At 39.8% G+C, this 23,088-nt stretch overlaps 1 protein-coding gene across 2 annotated transcripts in view; it reads right to left on the reverse strand.

The window, feature by feature from the left end:
* The window catches only part of LOC131072296 (probable complex I intermediate-associated protein 30), a 148,491-nt gene that overhangs the window by 24,086 nt on the left and 101,317 nt on the right, over positions 1 to 23,088 (reverse strand). For both annotated transcript variants that reach the window (XM_058008438.2, XM_058008437.2), the window contains exon 5: positions 9,059 to 9,139. In XM_058008438.2, the coding sequence (XP_057864421.2) occupies positions 9,059 to 9,139 (81 nt within the window). The remainder of the gene's footprint in view (positions 1 to 9,058; positions 9,140 to 23,088) is intronic.

The raw sequence follows: 23,088 nt of genomic DNA on the forward strand, positions 1-23,088 counted from the left end.
CTGTCTAGTTACCTCAAGTAACACTATTCTGTCTGTCGGATATCTCGGCAACATGTAGGGAGGTGAAGGACATCCATGAACTCTAATATATGTAAACTTCTGAAATTGGATGAACCAAGTGCCATACCTCTTTACAAGCTCTTGTGCATCCTGAGATAGTCGATTGTGAATCCCGCCTTGCAATGTCCTAGTGATGTTCATCGTGAAGGTATCATTGACTAACTTGTAGTCACTTCCCGGAGGATGATGCAAATGAACATAGGAATCACAAACTCTGACTTCCCCGGGCCCTCTTCCAATCACTCCTCTGTGAGGTAGTCCTACATATTCAAAGCTCCTGATCAAGGCATATATGATGTATGAACTCATGTGGAAGGACTTGGTAGCCTTCAGTCTCCTTAACTGTATGTCCAAGCAATGGCTAATCATTCTAGCCCAATGAATTGTTCCTTTTCCTTGAACTATCACTTGGATGAAGTAGAACATCCACTTCTCAAAATAGAAGGCTTGAGGAGCTCCTGTGACTCGGTTGAGTAATGTTATCAAATCTCTATACTCCTCCTGGAAGTCGATCCTATGTGGTGTGTTCGGAATCTTGCTCAGGCGAGGACGGCTCTTGAGTAACCAATTCTTGTTGATGATGCTCAAGCAAGTGTCTGGATCATCTTCGTACATGGACCTGGCTCCTTCTAAGCTTTTATAAATCATATCTCTGTGCTCCGGAAGATGGAGAGCCTCACTTATAGCCTCCTCTGAAAGGTAAGCCAAAGTGTTTCCTTCCTTGGACACGATCGATCTTGATTGTGGATCATAATGGCGAGCACACTCGATCATCAACTCATGGCACTGGATTGTTGGAGGGAAGCCGGCCGCCTTGATAATGCCACTTTCAATTATTCTCCTTGCGACAGGTGATGGCTTGCCAATGTAAGGGACCTCTCGAAACTTCTTCGTACTGAAGTTTCCCAAGTTGGTATCTCCAATGTTGCTCCATTTCGACACGATCTTGGTCTCCAATTCTTCGTTCTTTTGATCTTCCTTCATGAGGGCTGGACGACTGGTGGATGCTCCTGCCTTTGGGGTCGCCATCATGACACCTACACAACATTTCATAATGAGCAATATACTTCGCAATGTAAAAATATAGATTAGAAAGAGTTTAAATCTAGGAAACTTCATGATAAATCCTTGAATTATCATTTCCTAAATATAACGATGCAATTCAGAATTCAGGATTCTAAATTCAAATTCAAAATTGAGGCTAGGACGATTCAAAATTCAAAATTTGGACAAGGGGGACTTCGCCATACCTCACTTTGAGAGCTAACTCTAAGAAAAGATGCAAAATTAAGCAAGTTTGCTAGGCAAAATGAAGATCGAAGTCTTCAACGTGAGCTTCCTCTAGCAAAATGCGTCTTCTTTATTAACTTCACCACCCTTGGGGTCTTCAACGCTTTGAGGGAGAATTCACTCCACTTCCAACAAAATTCGCACTCTTCTTGATGAGATTTCGCACTTCTCCTTGTTCTTCTCCAAATCGCATATGAATGAATGATTAAATGATGATTTAAAATGCTTCAAAATACCCCTCTTATATAGGCGCTCATGCATTGCAAATTGCCATAGGCCGACTTTTGAAATAGGGCCAATAATAAACAAAATTTTAAAAAAGAGGAGGCCGACCTTTGTAAAAACATTAAAATAGAACCCAGGCGCACTCCCTTTTATTTAATTTTAATAATAATAATAATTAATTTAAAAAAACCTTTGCAATTAAAGTTTCGATTTTTTAAAGGCTAAATTAATTATTAAATGCCTTATGCGAACTTATTAAATGCCCATTTAATTAAAAATATTTCAAGTTTTATCGAATTTTAGCATTTAATGCAATTCGAAAGGTATTGGCGCCTAAGCATGGGAGATATAAGGGATACTAACCACGTCGCTTTGGTCCCTGGGAGAGGGACAGGAGCGCCTTAGCCAATTTGGATTGATTTTCACGTTCAAAGTCACTTCCTTTACGTCCAAACTAGGATCTTCATTCGTAACTTGGAGTTTGATCTATTCAATTTTTGGAATGAATGCCTCTTAGAACCATTTTCGCCCTGGTCCCTGGGAGAGGGACAGGAGCGAACTTGTCTTTTATCCTTGATCCTTGTCCTTTCAATCGCCAATTTATGATGTGAGGCAATCAATGATCTCTATTTGTTCGCTCAATGCATGTTCAATTCGCCCTCTCAAGACAAAACGAGCCCCTTCTAAGGATTTTCGCCCTGGTCCTTGACTGAAGGACAGGAGCGATTTTGCATTTATGGCACAAACCCTTAATCATATCAACATCAAATTGTCTTCAAGGCGTAAAACATTGCTCCTTATTCCTTCTTGAGTTTTGCAAACGAAATTGGCACTCTAAAATTAGGCACACTTGAAGATTTCGCTCTGGTCCTTGGGAGAGGGACAGGAGCGCCTTAGCCAATTTGAGCAAGTTTTGTGGTCTTTTGCAACTTCGTTCCTCTTAGAGGCATTCCAAATATCATCTTGACCCTGTATCTTGGCTTGGACTCGTTTAAATTCGGAGGGGGAGGCTAGATAACCAAGATTTCGCCCTGGTCCCTTGGAGAGGGACAGGAGCGAACTTGCATTTATAAGCTCATTTGTGTTTTGCCAACCTTCAAGATTATCTTCAACGGGGTGATCACGCCTTCCTTCCTTCATGTCAAACTTGAAACTTGCTTCACTCTTGCTAAAAACTTGTCTTTTAAGAAAATCGCTCTGGTCCCTTGGAGAGGGAGAAGAGCTTCATTTGAAAATCGCCCTGGTCCCTTGGAGAGGGACAGGAGCGAATTTGTACCTTGGGTCGATTTTCTCCTTCGTGGTCCATTCAAGTTATATTCAACAGGCAAAACGTACTCTACTTGTTCTTCTCAAATCGCGAAATCATTCAAATCTTGCAAGGATAAGGCGAACTTGGAGTTCAAGCTCCGGTCCTTCAGTGAGGGACAGGAGCGCCTTTGTCATCTTGGCCTATTTCCTTGCTAGTTTGTCGCTCAAATTATATTCAATGGACAAAACGTGTCCTTCTTGATCTCTTCCAATCATAAAATTGTCCTGGTCTCGCAAGGACAGTGCAAATTTGGAAATCAAGCTCTGGTCCTTCAGTGAGGGACAGGAGCGAACTTGGTCCTCAAGGCCAAATCTTCACAATTTTCATCTCAAATTTCCTTTGTTGGGGAAGATACCATCGTTTCGCAAGCTATGAACAAAAGCCCAAATCCAAAAAATGTCCAAGAAGGTGTGTTTGAGGAAAATCGCCCTGGTCCCTGGGAGAGGGACAGGAGCGAACTTGTCTTGTTAGGCCAAAAGTTCAATCTTTCATTGCCAATGACGAAGTCTGGATACTTGACTGTGCTCATTTCACCTTTCATTGCGTCCTTGATGTTTCAGTTTGATCAAAGGAGGCCCAAAATGTCCTAAGTAGGCCATTTCGCCCTGGTCCTTCAGTGAGGGACAAGAGCGATTTGGCTTTAAACCTTAAAAACTTGTCATTTTGAGTCTTCAAAAATCTTCAAAATCTTCAAATTATGTCCAATTGCATCTCCTGGCGACCCTGCATAAAACAAATAAAACAAGTCAATAACCAAGATGCATAAAATACCAATTTTCGCCCTGGTCCCTGAGGGAGGGACAGGAGCGATTTTGCCCTTATAAGCCCAAAATATCAAGAATTTAGGCTTTCAGTCACTTCACAAGGCATAATTAGGTTATCTCCAAGGCCAGGGGTCAATTATCAAAACTTCCAAAATTTGGTCAAAAATTCAATCGGACAAAATTGCACAATTCCATCATTAGCACTTAGGTAAAATTCGAACTTGCTTTCAAAATTCCGACTGGACCTAGAGAGACATACCTGACTTCTTGGCCAACTCAGCCTATTTCAAAATTGCAATCCTCGGGAGGAGGCTAAATAATCATTCAAAATTGGAATGGACTTCGGCTTGAAAACATCAAAAAAGGAAACCCTAAGGCTTAACCCTAGTCCAGATGACTCACTCACTTACTCAAAACCCTAAAAGCAGAGAGAAGAACAAGCAAAACCGAGCAAAAAGAGGGGGTCCCCATTCTAATGGGGTGATGTGTGAAATGGTCACAACAGGTTGCAAGATTCAAATCCGGGATCGTATTGTTTATGGAGATTTTTTTCTTAGTAAAGATGTAACCCTAACCCTAACTTGTTGCAAATGTGATTCTAGGGCAAATTTGGAAGGGGACATTACACAATTTCATATAATGTTCATTCTCTTTCTTTCCTATATTAACTATTGAATAATCCTCTTATATTTCTTATTTACTTCATCATTTAATGATTGATATATCTTCTATTTATTTCTCACATCACACTATTCCACTAAAATTGAATCTTGATCACAGCTATTCTTTGCTAATAATAACCATTGCCAGATTTTCATTTATTAAATGCTGCCCATGATTAAACTAAAATTGCTACCTATGGAGATATATAATCGCTGCCTTGTTTAACAATATCAATCACTCCATATTATTTTCTTTTAATTTTTTGTCTTGTTAATCATGTTTGCTGTCTCTGTAATATATTTGTCCTTGCATTTAATCTTTTTAGTTATCCTCCAAACATAAGCGATGCCTCAAGCACTTAATTACTTCCTTCTTACAAATTAGAAATCTGCCCCTTAACTTATATTTAATTGATGCATTTTCAATATATGCATGTGTTATCTTTATAAGCAATAAAGGATGTCGGCCATCATTAAGTTCATCAGCCACTAATAAATAATGATATGTTTTATATCACATTCAAAATGTGGTTAGCCCATAGGATATAGGATATTGGATATAGCAATAAAGTCAACCAGCATCACTCATAATAAGCCTCTAATTTGTTGTTCTTTCTATTTGTTAATCACTCAGAATAATCTTTAACTTGATGTTATTTATATATGTAAACACTATTGTGAGTAAGGTAAAGTCAGCTATCTTTACATCCTCATCTCTTTTAGACATTTGTGTATGACTTATCTTTGTCAATAACAATGCCTTCAACCAACTCTGCATCTCCCAAACTTGCACTTACTTTTCCTTCAACTTTAATCAAATCATCGTGACATCAATGACAATATTTCCAACACCAACACATTGATGAAGAAAGATGTTCAATCACCTTACACTACTTTAAATAGAGATGAATCATTGAATGATGGAAGACAATTCCTCCCCTCCCAAAACTAGTAATACTCGTGGAGTCAGAAGAATATTTTGAGGAAAGAGGATTCCCTTGCTAACAATACTTCTCAATTGGGCACGAATGACACTAGTAAAGATTTGCATCCCATAATAGGATCAATCCTTCTCAGTTCATTCATCCTTTTTGTGCTCCATGATATGATTACACAACTCATTTAAGTGGGATTTGTGGTACGAGTCCTCCATCACAATTAGAAGCACATTGTCACATCGGTTTTAAAATACTCTAAACGAGGATATAATGGACATGGCCTTGGGTATATGGAACAAGGAATTAGAGTCCACGTGGACCTTACACTCCACTATTATAGCAAATGTGTACGGGTTCCCACCTTCTTCTTTGCCTCCACTCCTTCATTACCTCCTAACAAACAGAAAAACCTTCCTTCACATGAGATAGGAATAATACCTAATCCTCTTCCTTTATCTAGCGAAGACAAGGACAAAACCTTGTTGAGGCTCTTAAAAGCCCACCTGATTACTCTTCCACCTCTAAAAGATCCTGAATCACGACATTATGATTACGCAATTATCTTTTTTTTGTCCATATCATTGCATGTTTGGCCATACCACTAGTGAATGTAGGGACTTTAAGAGAGAAGTTTGAAAACTTCTTAGTAATGGTACCATCCATATGACAAGTGACATTGAGTTTCTACTTTTTTGCATATCATTGCATGTTTGGCCATACCACTGGTCAATGTAGGGACTTTAAGAGAGAAGTTTGAAAAATCTTAGTAATGGTACTTGTTATGACAAAAGCTTGCACCCTTGTTGAGCTATCAACTCAGCAACCTTGTGAAACATGGAAACAACCCCGAAGTGTGGGACCTTGCGCAAGGGGGGTTGAATCTCCAAAGAAGGTCAGCTTCCTTCTCAATCCAGGTGCAGGTGTTGAACAACTTCAACACTTTAAGACTAATTCCTAAGCCTATCCTAACAACTTGCAAAGGTAAAGGGAAGAGAGAATGTTTGAGAATGTTTGAAATAGAAGGAGGTGATGCACCAAGAAGAGATTGTTCTTCTTCCCACCGAGATGACACAAAGAATTAACTGAAACACCCAGGAGATGCACAAACTTCAGTTGCATGAGTGACTCCAATGCATGCATGGAGGTTAGAATTCGTTGAGTGTCAAGAGGGGAGAAGGATTCCCACAAGTCACACTCAGAAAACAAGTTAACACAACATATATGGAGAGAAAAGCCACAAGACATACACCTATGATGAAGGTAAGAAAACATACACAGCATGCATAGGTTGAAAGAAGGCAAGAATGGTGATTTTCAATTAATTATAAGGCCAATGGCCAAACTTACAATTGCATAAATGCAAGATAAATACAAAAGAAGTGGGAGAGCATGGGATAGCTCAAGCTAGCAAGGAGAGAACCCTTTACAATGAGGCTTAACAACCTTTATATAAAAAAATGGTTACAAGAGTGATCATGACCCCTGCATGTCAGTCTGGGAGTGCAGGGAAGTGCATGCACCTGACATTGTGTACATGCAAGCAACCTAGCCATACCACAAAAGGCAACCCTAAGAAGGTGGATTGACTAATCTTCCAAAGTCAAACATAACATAAGTCACCAAACATGGCCTCGTACCTCCTTGATGGAAATCCTGCCAAAAACATTTAATGCACCCTTGTGGCTCCACAAAAGAAAGTGCACAAGTCACCAAAACTTTCAGAGCATTTAAAGCCTTGAGTGTCGATCACGCCATCCGAAAGTGTCGCCAATTGGAAGGAACTCTGGAGACGTCGGAAGTTCGGATTCCCGGAGTGGGAAGACAAGGGAAGAACCTCGGAACCTCGAGGTTCCGGAGTTCCGAGATAGGAGAGGAAGAGAAGGAAAGGAACTTCCGAACCTCGGGGTTCCGGAGTTCCGGAGGAACTAGAGAGAAGGCAAAGGGGGAAGGAATTTCGGAACCTCAGGGTTCCGAAGTTCCGAGGAAAGGGAAAAGAAAAGAAGGAACTCCGGAGTTCCGAAGAGGGAAGAAAAAAAGACAAGGGGGTTCCAAAGTTCCGTAGGAGGAGGGAGAAAGGCGAAGAAAAGGAGGGGCTAAGCTAGGGAAGGAACTTCGGAACCTCGGGGTTCCGGAGAAGGGAAGGGGAAGGGAGAAGAACTTCGGAACCTCAGGGTTCAGGAGTTATGGGTAAACTGGAGAAAAGCTAAGGGAAGGAAGGGGAGGTTCTGGAGTTCCGGAGCAGGAAGGAAAGCAGCTAAGGCAAAGAACTTCAGAACCTCGAGGTTTTGGAGTTCCGGAGGGGAAGAGAAAAAGAGGGCCCAGTAACTTCCGACAAGGCAACACTTCAAACCATGATTCTACTGCTTTTATCCTTGATCAACTAGGGCAGCGCTGATCCATGGAACATATCTCTGATCGGTTCTCACTGATGGACCAAGGGTATCATAAAATGACAACGATACCATCTATATGACAAGTGACATTGAGTTTCTTCTTTGTCCTATCCCCATCATTATGTTGCTCCTCACTATGTGACATTAGTAGCTCTTTTTGAGGCTCATTGTCATTCATGGTGGTACAATTTTATGTGTAATCATAATTAATCCTATTTGTAGACTGCAAATCTTTTTGCCTCACAAATCTGATTTCCTTTTGGGTACACATTAATGTTAAAATGACTTGTTTATCAATCCTCAAACTCTCTATCGATCAGATCTTCTGATGTTGGCGTTATTAATATGTGATGCATGGTCATTTGAACAGGTTAAATTTCCAGTGAGTTATGGATATAGATCAAGAGTTAGAGCTGGAAAAAATGTATTTCACAATGTGCATTGGGTTTCACATATAGGTGGTCTATTTGTGTTTCTTTCATTTCTGCTCATGAATATAGTGTTTTTCTTCAATCTCCATTGACCTTACTTGTTTATTCCATTTGTGTACTCAACATGCTCATTTGTCAATTTTTTATTCAACCTGCCTTAAACTACTACACCATCTAAGTATTGTGTGCTTAGATTGTTGGCTTTTTGGGAGGGTTATAGTTGCTAGATTTTTAGATTGTTGGCTTTTAATATAGGAGGATTACCTTTAAATATTGATTCATACATTAAGTTTTTGTTGTATTGGTTACCTAAACCATTCTCCTAATAAAGTGATTAGGTGATTCTCTAGTTGAGTGTTCCAGTAATTAAGTGTTTAAGTTACTTAAGGATGTTGGCGAGGTTATGACCTTGTATGTTATATTTAAGTTGTTTTGGATTAAGAGAATATTTAGGCATATAAACCCTCACCTTGTTTGTTATATTTTCATTATTGATATCCTATCCACTTTCTACCAGTAATTGAGTGTAAAACACAAATTTTCTGTAAGAATATTTACTCTCCTTGATCACCAAAAAGACTGCCGAAACTATCAAGAAGATTTTTGCAAGCATTTACTACACAAGCTATAAATAAATGTATATAATAGAGCTTTGAATTTAACATTTGTTTAGAGAATTATACTTAATAGATACTTTGCAGTTCAAATAAATATCAAGTCAAAAAGATATCTATATTATAAATCTAGTGGAATTATAATTTATCCTTCAAAATTTGAATAGACATCAATGTTCAAGAAAAAGGAAGAAAAGATAACAAAAGAAAAATATAATGCAGCGGCAAAGTTGCAACAGCAATGCTTGGAGCATTGAATCAAAAGCCCTCTCAACTTCTCTCGGAATTGTATCATCTTATATACCTCATTTTGTTTCCATTTTTACTTCCTTCCTTGTCCTATCTTTGCAATTTACCTTAAAAATGACTTACAGTGGATATATAGCAGCGTCCATCTCCTCTGACCCGTAAAGCTAGTGTATCATATGGTTCCAAATCAAGGTAGCCTTCAGACTGAATAAAAGAAAAACATAACAGAATATTATTGAATTATTTTCAGAAGAACTAATACAACTAGCATCCAGTTTGACATTTTATAGCTTAAAATGGCATTTTAAGTGTAGCTTATAACTCCTCTGACCCGTAAAGGTAGTGTATCATATGGTTCCAAATCAAGGTAGCCTTCAGGCTGTGAATAAAAGAAAAAGCATAAAAGAAAAATATTGCATTAGAAATACATTGAGCATCCAGTTTGACCTTTTATAGCTTAAAATGGCATTTTAAATGTGGCTTATATCTTTGAAAGGGCCGTTCAAGATAATATAAGAGTATTTGCAGCAAATCCATCTCAACAACCAAGCATAGTTTACAAGAATCATAGTACTAGGACTGTGAACACAACATGAACTTCTCTTGTTTGACTATGAGGTCCCCTCCAAGAAGGAATAACACTCAAGCAGAAATGTTATTATGCTGGATCAAATAGCTAGCTAATAACAGTTTTAGGAGTACTGTAAACATAACCTGAACTTATCTTGGGTCCTGTTCAACAGATAGAATAATGCTTGGAACGGAAATGTTATGAATCAAATAGCTAATTAAATCTCCATAATCAGAAACAGCTAGACGGACACCCATTTGGCCTGCTCCAGGGCAAAAAGAAGTATACTCATATCAAATTCCATGTGGAAAAATGCTATCTCAATTTGAGTCCCAATCAATAGAGTATGGTTAAAATAAACCCTTTCAGCCACTCAGGATAAATTGAGAAGAAGTCCAACTACATATATTTACTTATATTACTAAATGGGCAGGCAGAAAAGGAGACTCACAAGGAATATTTAGAGATAAAAATGCCGAATACTTCTATTTGTGTTTTGTTCATCCTGTCTTTAACATCTACTCTGAATTTTTTGAATAGGCATTGCCAAGATGACAAAAGATTTCCCGGATTTTGCAGACAGTAGGTGAATGATGGAGATACCTGATAGAATATAAAAAGTATTTTTTTTAATTTAGAAGTATATAAAATGTGTAAAGTTCATAAATATATATGTGAAGTTATTAAAATAAATAAATTTGACCTTTTTCATAATGTGGGCATTGACAAATGTTGTAGAGAAGTCTAAATGCCCCCAAATGCATGGGGAAACAACAAGGATGTCCCAAAACACAGAATGCCAATGCAAAATATTTCTAGGGGGAAGAGGGTCAGGTTAGTTGGGTAATGTGTCATGCCTATTACCCTGTTCATGTAATTTAGACACTTATAAAATTGTAGGTGCATCCCTTATAACAACCCGCCCTACTTTTTTTTTGTACTACAAAAAATGTATATGCAATCTTTATGCAGCGAAATGTGCCTTCAAAGCAGCACAATGTTTTAAACTTTCAAATGTATAACAGCATCATGAGTTTATAAATGTTTACATATAATGATATGACAAATTGAGAAAAACAACCAAATCAAATCTACATCTTCCTCTTTCCTCTCCTAGTGCAACCCCATTTTTGAGGCCTCAAACTAGAAGGTGCTATGAGAGGAGTTTCTTGTTCTCAGTGTGCAGACCTGCTTTTGGCAACCAAGAGACAAGAAATGATCAAAAAGTCAAGAAAAAAACATGTTTTAAAGCTGCCTTGACCTCTGACTAGGCACACGAGAGTTTTGGGTCAAGACTCACGAGTCCATGCCCAAGACTCGACGAGTCCATGCCTGGACTCCATGGACTCGCCAAGACACAGCTCATGAGTCCACAACAGTTGGACTTGGTGAGCTCCAGGAATCGTGAGTCCAACAAGTTTTGGCGATTTTTGGCAGTCCTGAAACTATGTGTGGGCATATGAACTTTTTTTGAAAAAGTGGCAAACATCAAATAGAGTTAAGATCAACAAGCTTTAGGGTGTTCGTAATGATACTACAACTGCAACACATACTAATTTGTCTCATAGGACATTGTTGACGTGTCTGGAATCGCATTGCTGCAAACTCCATACGGCCAACACAGAATAGAATAACCAGCTGAGTATCCTATCCTCTCTTGACATAAGGAAATCCCTAGTGCTATTTTCTACGTTTTGATCAAAGGGGATAACCTCAAGGTTTCGTTTGTCAGGTCTTGACTGCGGGACTTCTCAGTGGTTTGATGTGTTTATGCTGGAAACACAAGGGGGACTTACGTTGGATAGGTAATTTATAGATAAGTTCCCTGGAACTTTTATGATCTTTCTTATCAAATGATTTCGGTTGAGTTGATACTGTTTTCAGTGGGACTGCGGATTATCTTGATTAAAAAAGGGGAAAAAGGAGGGAAGGATAGGGAGAGATAGATACATGAAAAGTAAATTTTAACTAAGATAGCAGATTCAGTCAAACAGACAGACACCTCCAAATAACTAGACTAAGCATCACCAGCTACTTAAGCACAATGTTTGCATAAATACAGTGCAATCTTCAAAGGAAAACAAGATTTTCATGTTATCAAGTACAACATTAGAACTTTTACATTCATAGTGAGTGTTCAATAACCGAACTAAGCATAAAAGGTTCAATTAACCATGCAGAGAGAAAGGCAATCAGTCGTTCGCCAATGGTGTGAACTGGGAGAATTCTATCAAATGTTTGCTTGAAAATGCTATGTAAAGGAATTAAACATAACTGAAAAAATTTCTAAATTAGTGAAGGAGACCATGCACTCACAAGGAAACTTGAAAACAGTCTTAATCTTTGCATTAATTCCTGTAAATTTCGCCAGAGCTTTTGCAACAATCCAAGAACTTCTTACAAAATGAGGGAAAACCAATCCCTTAAATAGGCTTCAAAACAGGATGAATGGCCCAGATCTAATCTAAACAAGTGGCCCAGATTCATCCATAAAACATGGTTGCCCATACCCATAAATGGGAGGCAAATATCAACAACCGGCCCAAAAGGAGCAATAACTACCCAAAAAGGTAATTATAGCAATTTTAGAAATAATCCAAAAAGGTGCATTAATAAAGTTTTACATTTCAATTGACTTGGAAGTCAAACATGACCTTTTGGTGCAAAAATGCACTTTTTTAAGATTTTAAGGAAAAAAGCACTTTTTAAAAAATCACTTTCTCGATTTCAGCCTCACACTCCTTTTCTAGAAATTCATCTTCACCATGCAAATATTCCCGCCACAGATCACGACCTGCTACACGTTCCTCACGAACATATACCTGGAACCTGATGCATAACTGGAATAGCAAACTGAATGGAGGCATAGGAGGATGACGAATTTTGTACTGCATGCCTTCGAGATACTAGTCCACGTGCTTTAAACCGTCCTTCCAGCTGGAGCGATTACGAGGCGATACAAAAAGAAGTAAGGCGGGTTAGATAGAGAATACCCCAGCATTCAAGGATTAATTTTAAAATTGAGATTGGAAGCGGGGTGACATTTCTAGCTAAAAGCTTGATTGATTTTAAACCAAAGTATTCATGAAGATTTTGATCGCGAATTTATACTTCAACACTTTTTTTTTTGGATTAATTCTCAACAGGTACAAAGCTTGAAAAATTTTCCCAAGTTTGAATATGCAATTTTTGGTTAAATCTTAGGAGCAAATTCTAGTTTTGACTGCTTTGCACAACGTTTTACAAGCGAAAAAGATGCAGATTTCGAAAATTTAAGCACTTTAATCAGATTTCGCACATACGTCCATTTGATTTATAAGCATTTCAGATGATCAAGAGAGACAAAGCGTACTTACCTGATGAGAGTGGATGGCGAGAAATTGCCCGACCTTGCTGCATAAAGACAAATGGACAATTCTGCAAAGTTTCGAATTCCAACGGTTATCTCCTTAATTCAAATTTTCACGGTTGCTGGGTGGAAAAGAATTTGTCATTTTTAAACGGTTTTTTACTTGGGCAATTGGTAATCTGAACTTGAATGATTTGGAATAGTTTATGCAGGGTTTTACCTTGAATGCAAATCGTGCTTCCTGGCTCTATCTTCCAATTCTTTCCGCGATCCCTTTCTTACGCAAACTTCGGCAGTATGGAGGGGTTTTACAAATTCGAATTGCGTTTTCCTTAATGAAATGCTTGAGCGCTACCACACAAACTTCGGACCTAAGCGACTTTCGGGGGGGAATGGAGGATTTTATCAACTTCGAACTCCTTATATTGCTTCTTCGCGATGCAGTTTTGAAGTTTATGGCGAATTTCGGAGCTATGGCGTTGTTTTGCAAATTTAAACTGCGTTTTCTTAAACCCTAGGGGCGAACTTCGGACTATTTCACGCCCTTTGCAAGTTATACAAACTTCAGAGCTATTGCATCCTTCGTGATGTTCGCGTCTTTGGCGATTTTCGGAGCATTCACGAACTTTAACACCTTTGCGATTTCGGAGTTTTAAATGTTTTTGTTTACTAAGGCGTTTTCGGACCATTTAACACTTCTCGCAACTTAAAAAACTTCGGACCCTAAACCCCTTTTTGAAAATCGAAGAAACTTTGGACCTTTTGCCTATTCTTGCAAATTCCACAAATTTCGGACCTTTTGCCCAATTTTGCAAACTCAAGGTAAATTTCGGACCTTTAGCCCTTTTTCGCAAATTTCGGAGTGTTTAGATGTTTTTGCAACTTTATCATTTTTTCGAATTTCAGCTCCAGGGTCCGAAATTGGGGGACTTAAGTGAATTTCGGACCATTTGGGGTCTTTTGCAAAGTTTTCCAAATTTTTAAATTTCGGCCCCAGGGTCTGAAATTGGATGTCTTAAGTGAAATTCGGACCTCTGGGGGCTTTTTGCAACTTTTTAAAATACTTCGGACCTTTAGGCAGTTTTGGGAATTTTTTGAAATTTTGAAATTTTTGCCCCAGGGTTCGAAATTCGGCCCCCTAGGCGATTTTAACAATCTTTCAACCTTGTGAAGTTTTAACATATTGGCCTCTGGGTCCGAAATTCAGCCCATAAGGCAATTTTGGGAACTTAAGTGAAATTTCGAACCTTGGACCAGTTTTCGCAAGATTAACAAGTTTTGGATTTTGGATCAGTTTTCGCCAAATTGTACAAATTTTGGATTTTGGAGGTTTTGGAATTTTAAGGCATTTGGGCAAGTTTTGCAACCTTGGCATTTTGGCCAAGAAATTCGCTCCTTAACCAGTAGGCGAAAATCATCCTTTATTCAAATCCCACAAACATCGCGGAGACAAACCTTATGCAATCTATCTCATAGCTCTTGTGCGAAAAACGGCAACTTTGGGTCCTCGTGCGACCTTTAGACGCACTGCTATTGCTTGGCGGGCTTCGCCAATTTCTATCACCTTACGCCTATCCAAGGCGATTTTCAAAATTTCGAACAAACTCTTAGCGTTCGTGCCCGAGGGCTAGACTAGCCTGATGGATTCATCGACTCTTTTCTTTGACATCATCACTTCACGGACCAGTCGCAGACTCGCTTGAAAGGACGTGAGACACTTTGTGCAAAACTCAACAGGGCGAGAACAAAAGGCTCCAAAACAGGAAGGGGGACCCTGTCGGCGACAAGGAGCGTGTGCAAGGCATATCAGACACATGTTCAACAAAGCCAGCCACAAACTTCTAGTCATACTTTGCAAACAAGAGTAGGAGCGGAGTTAGGGCCTTCTTCCACTTGTAATGCCATGCCCTATGCAAGAGAAAGTATGGGGAAATGCAAGATGCAAAGTAGCCCCATAGCTAAACTGTCCAATATGAAGCTGAAAGATGATATCAATGGTAGCAAGGGGAGGACCATCATTTGTGCCACCAAATGAAACCAAATTGAGGACCACAATCTTGGATACGAACTATTCCAAGATCAATGTTTTGATGAAGATGAAGGAAAGTCGGGTGCACACTGGATGCAGCATAGTCATGGATGGGTGGACGGACATTAACCATCATCCACTCATCAATATCATGGTTACATGTGTGAAGGGCCTATACTTTGTCTCATAGGACACATGTTCAACAAAGCCAGCCACGGACTTCTAGTCATACTTTGCAAACAAGAGTAGGAGTGGAGTTAGGGCCTTCTTCCACTTGTAATGTCATGCCCTATGCAAGAGAAAGTAAGGGGAAATGCAAGATGCAAAGTAGCCCCATAGCTAAACTGTTCAATGTCCAGCTGAAGGATGATATCGATGATAGCAAGGGGAGGACCATCATTTGTGCCACCAAATGAAACCCAATTGAGGACCTATTGTGACGTATTCACACATCGCCCCATTGCAAATGGGGACCCCTACCTTTTTGCTATCTAGGGTTTTTTTTCTAGGTCTTTTAGGGTCTTGTCTATTAGCCTTTGCGTTTTGAGTGTCGTCAGGGGGATCACTAGGATAGCAGGCTCTATTTTAGCTAGGGTGAGTCAGTGGATGCTCAGGGTTAGGGTCATCTTTGAAAGTCTTCCTTAGGGCGAAGTTTTTCTCTGGTTGCTAATTGTGTCTTGTTTTTGAAGAGGTCAATGAAGCTTGGTGATTGAATATCATTTTTGAAGGTCTGAGTTAGGTCAAAATGGTAAGTGATGAAGTCTTGAGCATTGATTGATGAGTAGTTGACCTATCTGTCCTTTGGAGACACCTTGGCCAAGTCTAGGCATGATGATTTGATGAAATGGTCAAGAAGCTTGAGCTAGACTTGAATTTCAAAGGGTCCAGAGCGAAATTTCACCAAGGACCCAAGATTTCACCTAAGTCAGAGTGGTTGAGCGAATTGGCAAGGATATGGAAGGATATGCACCAAGGGTTGAGTCTCGGGTAAAGTCAAGTTAATTCCAAAGTGAATCAAGCCTAGAATCAGGAATTTCGCTCCTGACCCTTCCAAAGGCTCCAGAGCGAATTCCTTCATAAAACATTTTACCTTGCCCAAACCTATGAACTAATCCTTGTCCCGTGCATTTTTGAGAGCCAAGCACTTCTTTGGATAAGGAAATGTAGGAAACGAAGTCAAGATTTGAGCCTTAATGTGAATTTCGCTCCTAACCCTTCCAAAGGGTCCAGAGCGAAATTCTTGAATGACCTTATTTCCTCACTAAGACCTTGAAATAAATGCCACTTTGAGAGCAATTTGACTTGATGATGATAGGAGGAGGCCTAAGAAGTTATATTCAAGCCAAGAAAGGGAGGAAAAAGGTGAGAAATGAGCCCAAGTAAGAATTTCGCTCCTGACCCTTCCAAAAGGGTCCAGAGCGAAATTCACATAACCTTCATTTTCTTCCTTGTTATGGCCAAGTTTTGGACTTTTAAGGCATGGTTGGAGTTACCTTGAGGTGTTCTAGCCTTTGAAAGGAGGTTTGAGGCAATGAAATGGTGAAAATCAACCTAGAATGGAAGTTTCGCTCCTGAACCTTCCAAAGGGTCCAGAGCGAAATCCTCATTTGACCCTCTATTTTGCCTAGGACATTGGAAAGACCTTGTTTTGAGCTAAGTGGCAAATAGACTTGAAGGTGATAAGGAGAGGTGAATTTGATCAAGTTTGAAGGTGAATTGAGGCAATGGAGTGTGAAATCAACCTAATTTATGAATTTCGCTCCTGACCCTTCCAAACGGTCCAGAGCGAAATTCTTAGAAGACACCCTTTTCTTCCTAGATTAGACCAAGGTCTTAGTTTCCAAGACATGTTGTGAAGGTTTTGATATATTCTTGCCTTGTAAGGTGAATTGAAGTGAAGGAAGTAAAGAAATAAGTCTAAAACTTGAATTTCGCTCCTGACCCTTCCAAAGGGTCCAGAGCGAAATTCTCAATTTCACCTAATTTGCTCATAATGAAGGTCAAGGGGTGGATTCCTAGGCTTTGATGGAGAGAAGACTAGTGTATGCTTGCCTTGGAAGGCATTTTGGAGTTGAGAAATAATAGAATTCGTCCTAGAATATGAATTTTGCTCCTGACCCTTCCAAAGGGTCCAGAGCGAAATCCTTACAACACTCCATTTTGATCTAAGTTTGCATCAAACTTGGTGTTGGTTGAGATTGAGGACATCCATAGACATGTATCTGAGCAAGTATGGTCACAAAGTGAGAAGTACTTGAGCCAAGAATGCAAATTTCGCTCTTGACCTTCCAAAGGGTCCAAAGCGAATTTCCTAATTGGTCTAGTATTTTGCCTAGTATTTTGCGAATTTCCTTGAGCAAAACCTTGTCCTAGGCAATTTTGGAGGTGAATGACTTGATCTTGGTGGAGTAATGTTGAAAATGAGGTCTGATTGAGCAGCTTTGTCAAAATTCGCTCCTGACCCTTCCAAAGGGTCTAGAGCGAAATTTTTATAGGGCCTGTCCCTGGAGAGGATATTGAGCAAAACTCCATTTTGATGTCTTCTCATTAATGATTTAAGGTGGAAAATGCTATGTTGAAATGAATATGTCATATGTGCTTAATCATCCTTTGGTTTATTTTGCAGATGGGAGGAGACCAAGCCAAGACAAGGACGACCTATTCCAGGCCATCCTCATCAAGGACATTCCAAAAGCATAAAGGTGGACTCAAGGTGTTCTAAAGCGTTGGAAGAATACAAGCGTTCAAGAAGTTGCCCAAACCTTCACCTCACCACACTAAGGAACCGCATGATGACAAAGAAAGGAGTTGCCAGCACTTCAAGGTGAGGTTTGCTACCAGAGAAAGAAAACTTGACAGTGAGGAGGCCTCATCAAGCACATGGGAGTAAAGGAGGTACATCATTCATCACATCAAAGACAAAGGAGGATCAACCAAGACACAAACGTCAGACAAGGTGGCATCCCAGTCATTTTTCCTCCAATTGGATTGGTCCACCTCAACATGTCCACATTCAATGTACCTAATTTATCGAGGATGGCACAAACTTCGATGTACCTACCCCTGCTTCCTATCGGTCCTCACTCCTGGAATGTAATTTTCTAATTGGCTAAGGAAGTTTGTTGTAACAAACCCTAATTAGGGTTTCTATCCTGTAATCCTAGCCATTGATTCTAAGTCAATCAGAGTCGTTTGTTTGTAAAGGGCTCCCTATATAAAGCCTTGGCTCCTCATTTGTAAGGGTTAATAGTGAGTTAATAGTTAATAGTCAGAGAATAGTTAGGAGTTAGCAAAAGAGAGATAGTCAATAATTAGTAGCTCAATAGTAGATAGCATTTTAGAGTAGAGTAGAAAGAGAAGGCAAAGATTGTTGCCAAGACATTGTTGCAAAAGACATGTAAACTTCATTGAAGGAATGGTGAATTCTATGTCTCGATTCTACAATTTGCATGGTCTCTATACTTCTCAAATTTAATTTCATGTTATTAGATGAATGGGAGAAATTTATATGATCAATGATGAAATTTGTATATCCATACTACTAGTGGTTTGTTGATTGCAAACTTGCCTTGCATAGTCAACTGGAATCATTCAGCTTAAGCTTAACTTCAATTATTGCTTCTTCATTGATATGCATCAACCTGACGGTGTCTATGTTTGTAGTGGTGATCTGAACACCATAAAGCTTTCCTTAGAAGATCGCACTAACCTTGTGGAGATGATCCTAGCATGTCAAAGCAAGACTTAGTTAAAGTTTCATCAAAGGTCATCCATTGCTCCTACATTCTTAGTGTAAGAATTAGATCCTTCTCCAACCCTTATCCTTTTCCCTTCAAAAAAAAAATCAAGGATCAGTAAAGACCCACGTTCCAATGATATCCAAAGCAAATCAGACGCTTAGGTCATCGAATGTAAGTCCCCTTGTGATTCTAGCAAAATCACATCACACCACAAGAGCTTATCCACACGTAGAGAACCTACATATCAAAACCTTGGAGTTACTCCGACTAATCCTTCAGCGAGATCTTCAGCAGTCGGGAAACTTTGTTCAAGAGAGGATAAGGTACCTTTAGGTATTTCATTCTGTGTTTGGTCGTGTACAAAAGACACATCAATAGGACCACAATCTTGGATAAGAACTATTCCAAGATCAACGTTTTGATGAAGATGAAGGAAAGTCGGGTGCACACTGGATGTAGCATAGTCATGGATGGATGGACGGACATTAACCATCGTCCACTCATCACTATCATGGTTACATGTGTAGAGGGCCCATACTTTCTTAAGGCAGTTGATGGTATAGGGCATCACAAAGATGCTGATTTTCAATTTGAGGTCCTCAAGGAGGCTATTGAGGAGGTGGGGCCACAAAATGTGGTCCAAGTAGTGACAGATGCAGCACATGTGTAGATGTTTATCTACAACCACCACAATTCACATGCACTCTTCAAGAGCTTCTCTAAAGAGTTTTTGAAACCTATTGAAACTAGATATGCATCCTATTTCATTCTCTTGGAGAGAATGATTGAGTTGCAAGAGGCACTACAACTCACGGATATGACAGCAGATTGGAATTGGTGGACCAAGTCCAAGACACAAGAGCCAAGTCTAGGACACAACAAGGGAGGAGGGTGAAGGATATAGTGAAGAGTGATGTGTTTTGGAGTGATGCAAAATACATAGTCTCCATCATTGCTTCAATTTTCTAGGTCATCAAATATGGGGATGGATGGGGATGGGGTTGCACCTAACCTTGGAGAGGTGTATGAGTGCATCAATTGTATGCTTGACGAGATGAGGGTTGTTGTGCGAGTGAAGCACATTTAGCCAATCATTCGGCGAAGATGGGAGAGGCTCAACATTGCCATGCATATGGCTACCAATGCATTGAATCCTAAGTTGTACAAGGCTAGGCCTAGTAGAATTACACCGATTTAGGATGCCCACGTGGAGGCAAGGTTCTTTGGGTGCATTGAGAAGATGTATGATGCTTTTGATTCCAGCACAATTCACAATGAGTGGACCAGATTTGCCACTCTTAGGGGTTATTCTGAGGCAGCCAAGATGGATATCGCAACTATGGCACAATAAGACTCAATTTTGTGGTGGAACTGCCACGGACCAAAATATTTGACTACCACTCTAACCATTCATTTGCTATCTCAAGTTTCTAGTTCTTCAATTGTTGACAGGAACTAGTCTACCTATAGCTTCATCCACTCTCTTAAGAGGAACAAACTTAACTCCAAGAGAGTAGAGAAGCTTGTGGTTGTACATAGTGCATTGTGTCTCACTGACCACAACACGCTTTGTACAAAGAGAGTCCAGCAACTCAATGGGATGTAGAGCTCAAGGAGTCCATCACAAATTCATGAGGATGCTACGACTTCAAAAGCAAGGTTGGTTGGTGTTAGTTTGGTGGAGCTTGACCATGAGGAGTCCAATAGTTCCAGTGATGAGGAGTTTGGGGATGATTAGAGGCCTCCCTTCTGTTGTGCCTTGCACACACTCCCCATCGCCGATTGGGTCCCCCCTTTCTTTTTGTTTTTTTGTCACGCCCTCACAGAGGTCCCGAGTAGGAGGTCTAGGTAGATTCACAGAAAAGATGCAACAGTTAGGAGTTTGAGCATTAAAAGGATGATGTGTCCTAAGTTCTGGAGAATTCATAACCTGAGGGTCGATCACTATTCCACTCACGAAGGGAAGATGAATAAAGAGCCTTAAAGTAAAATCGCAAATATTGGAAAGGCGACATGACTGGTGAGCAAGTTATTTGAAACCAATCTTTCAAAATTTGGCCGCTAAAGCTAAATTCGGCCTCCTAGGCCAAAATGAGAGCTCAAATTGGCAAATCAGCCCCAAGGCCCAAAATTCAAAATCGTTAAAGCTAAAAGTTGGCCTCCTAAGCCGAAATGAGAAAATTCACCAAAGCACCTTCATAAGCTGATAAAGGTAATAACACTTAAAGCTAAAATTGGCCTAAAAGGCCAAAGTGAGAGACAAAAAGGAAAAATCGGCCTAAAAGGCCAAATTGCGAGTTGTAAAGACGTTTTTATAGGCCGAAGTCCAAGTCAAGTGTCATTTAAAAGCCAAAATCAGCCTTTAGACCCAAAATGCAAAGTCAAAAAACTCTCAAATCGGCCTAAAGGGTCGAAGTGAAGGAAGGGCGCCAAAATCGGCCTTTAGAACCGAAATTCAAAATCATTAAAACTCTCAAATCGGCCTCCTAAGCCGAAATGAGAGAAAATTTGTCAAAATTGCCTTCTTAACCCGAAATGCAAAAATCATCAACTCAAATTTGCAAAAAGCTCTCATTGACCGAAAACGCGAATTGGAAGTTGTCTTTTAAAGTCGAGAATCAACACGATCTCACAAATCGGCCTCCCAAGCCGAAATTAAATAAACTTGCAAAATATTTCATTTGGCCGAAAAGGGATAAGAAATAAAAGTCCAATCACGCAAAAAGTCTTAACAGGCTAAAAACGCTAAAGGGTGTTGAGCTCGCATTTTAGTCATCCAAGCCAAAGATAAGTAGAAGTCGTCACATAAAGAGTTTCACAAGCCGAAAGAAGCATTTCAATCTCCAAATCGCACAAAGGCGAAAGACATTAGAGTTTGAAGTCGCACGAAATCTCTAATTTGCCCGAGTTTCTAACGAAAGGCGATATCACTTCCAAACATATCCACGCGAATCAAGGGCTATATCGTTTGAACTGTAACATCACATAAAGAGTTTCACAAGACGAAAATGAAGAAATAAGTTTGAAACCTGTTGTGATGTATTCACACATCGCCCCATTGCAAATGGGGACCCTTGCTTTATGCTTTCTAGGGTTTGTTTTCTAGGTCTTTTAAGGTTTTGTTTGTTAGCCTTTGCAGGATGAGTGTTGTCGAGGGGATCGTTGGATTACAGGCTTTGCTTGAGCTAGGGTGAGTCAGCAGGTGCTCCAGAATTAGGGTCTCTTTGAGAGTCTTCCTTAGGGCCTGGTTTTGCTCTTGTTGCTAATTGTGTCTTGCTTTGTGAGTGAGTATCATTCTTGAAGGTCCAAGCTAGGTCGAGTTGGCGAGTGATGAAGTCTGAAATGTCATCCTAATCTTCAAATGCCCTGAAATTTGGCTAAGTCTGGAATGTCCTGATCCTGAAATTTGGCTAAGTCTGGAATGTCCTGATCCTGAAATTTGACTAAGTCTGGAAAACTGAAAAATCCTCCAAAAACTAGATTTTGCAATATAACTCGTGGAGGTCTGAAACCACTCTCAAACATCCTGAAAGTATATATGGAATATAACTTAAAGTATAAGAAATGTTATATTCCATAAAATGATCCTGACGAAGAGTTCAAAATGTCAAATTTCGCTCTTGACCCTTCCAAAAGGTCCAAAGCGAATTTCGCTCCTGACCCTTCCAAAGGGTCCAGAGCGAAATTCCCCATAAGACATTCCAATTTGACCCAAACTTACAACCAACTCGTTCCCAGGCATCTTTGAGGGCAAAACACTTGTTTGGATGGAGAAATGTGAAAATGAAGTCAGCATTTTGGCCAAGATTAGGAATTTCGCTCCTGACCCTTCCAAAGGGTCCAAAGCGAAAATCCTTATACACCTCAATTTATCACTTATTAAGACCAAGTTCCTAGTTTCCAAGGCACGTGTGGAGGTGTTTTTGAATGTTCTTGCCTTGAGAGGGAGTTGGATGATTTCAAAGATCAAGATTTTGCTTAAAAAGTGATTTTCGCTCCTGACCCTTCCAAAGGGTCCAGAGCGAAAATCAACCTAGGACTCATTTCTTGCCTTATTTGACTAAATTTTGATTTGCAAGGCATCTTGAAGGGAAGAGTAGACATGTTTGGACTTTGGAAATGTTTGAAAACCTTGTAAAAATGATGGATTCTAGCCTGGAAGAGGAATTTCGCTCCTGACCCTTCCAAAGGGTCCAGAGCGAAATTCATCATAAACTTCATTTGCCACCTTGTTTGAGCTTGAAATCTTGTTCCTAACTTGGAAAATGGCCTAACTTTGCCCTGTGCGATGGTTTGAAGCTTGAAAAATGAAGAATCTTGGACAAGGGAAATTTCGCTCCTAACCCTTCCAGAGGGTCCAGGGCGAGATTCCCAAAAGGCTCTTATTTTGCAATGAAGAAGGTCAAGTTTTTGACATGAATGGAAGAAGAATAGCTTGTTTTTGCCTCCTGAAGAAGTTTCAAC

The sequence above is a fragment of the Cryptomeria japonica genome, chromosome 10 (genome assembly GCF_030272615.1).
Source record: "Cryptomeria japonica chromosome 10, Sugi_1.0, whole genome shotgun sequence".
Taxonomy (NCBI): Eukaryota; Viridiplantae; Streptophyta; class Pinopsida; order Cupressales; family Cupressaceae; genus Cryptomeria; species Cryptomeria japonica.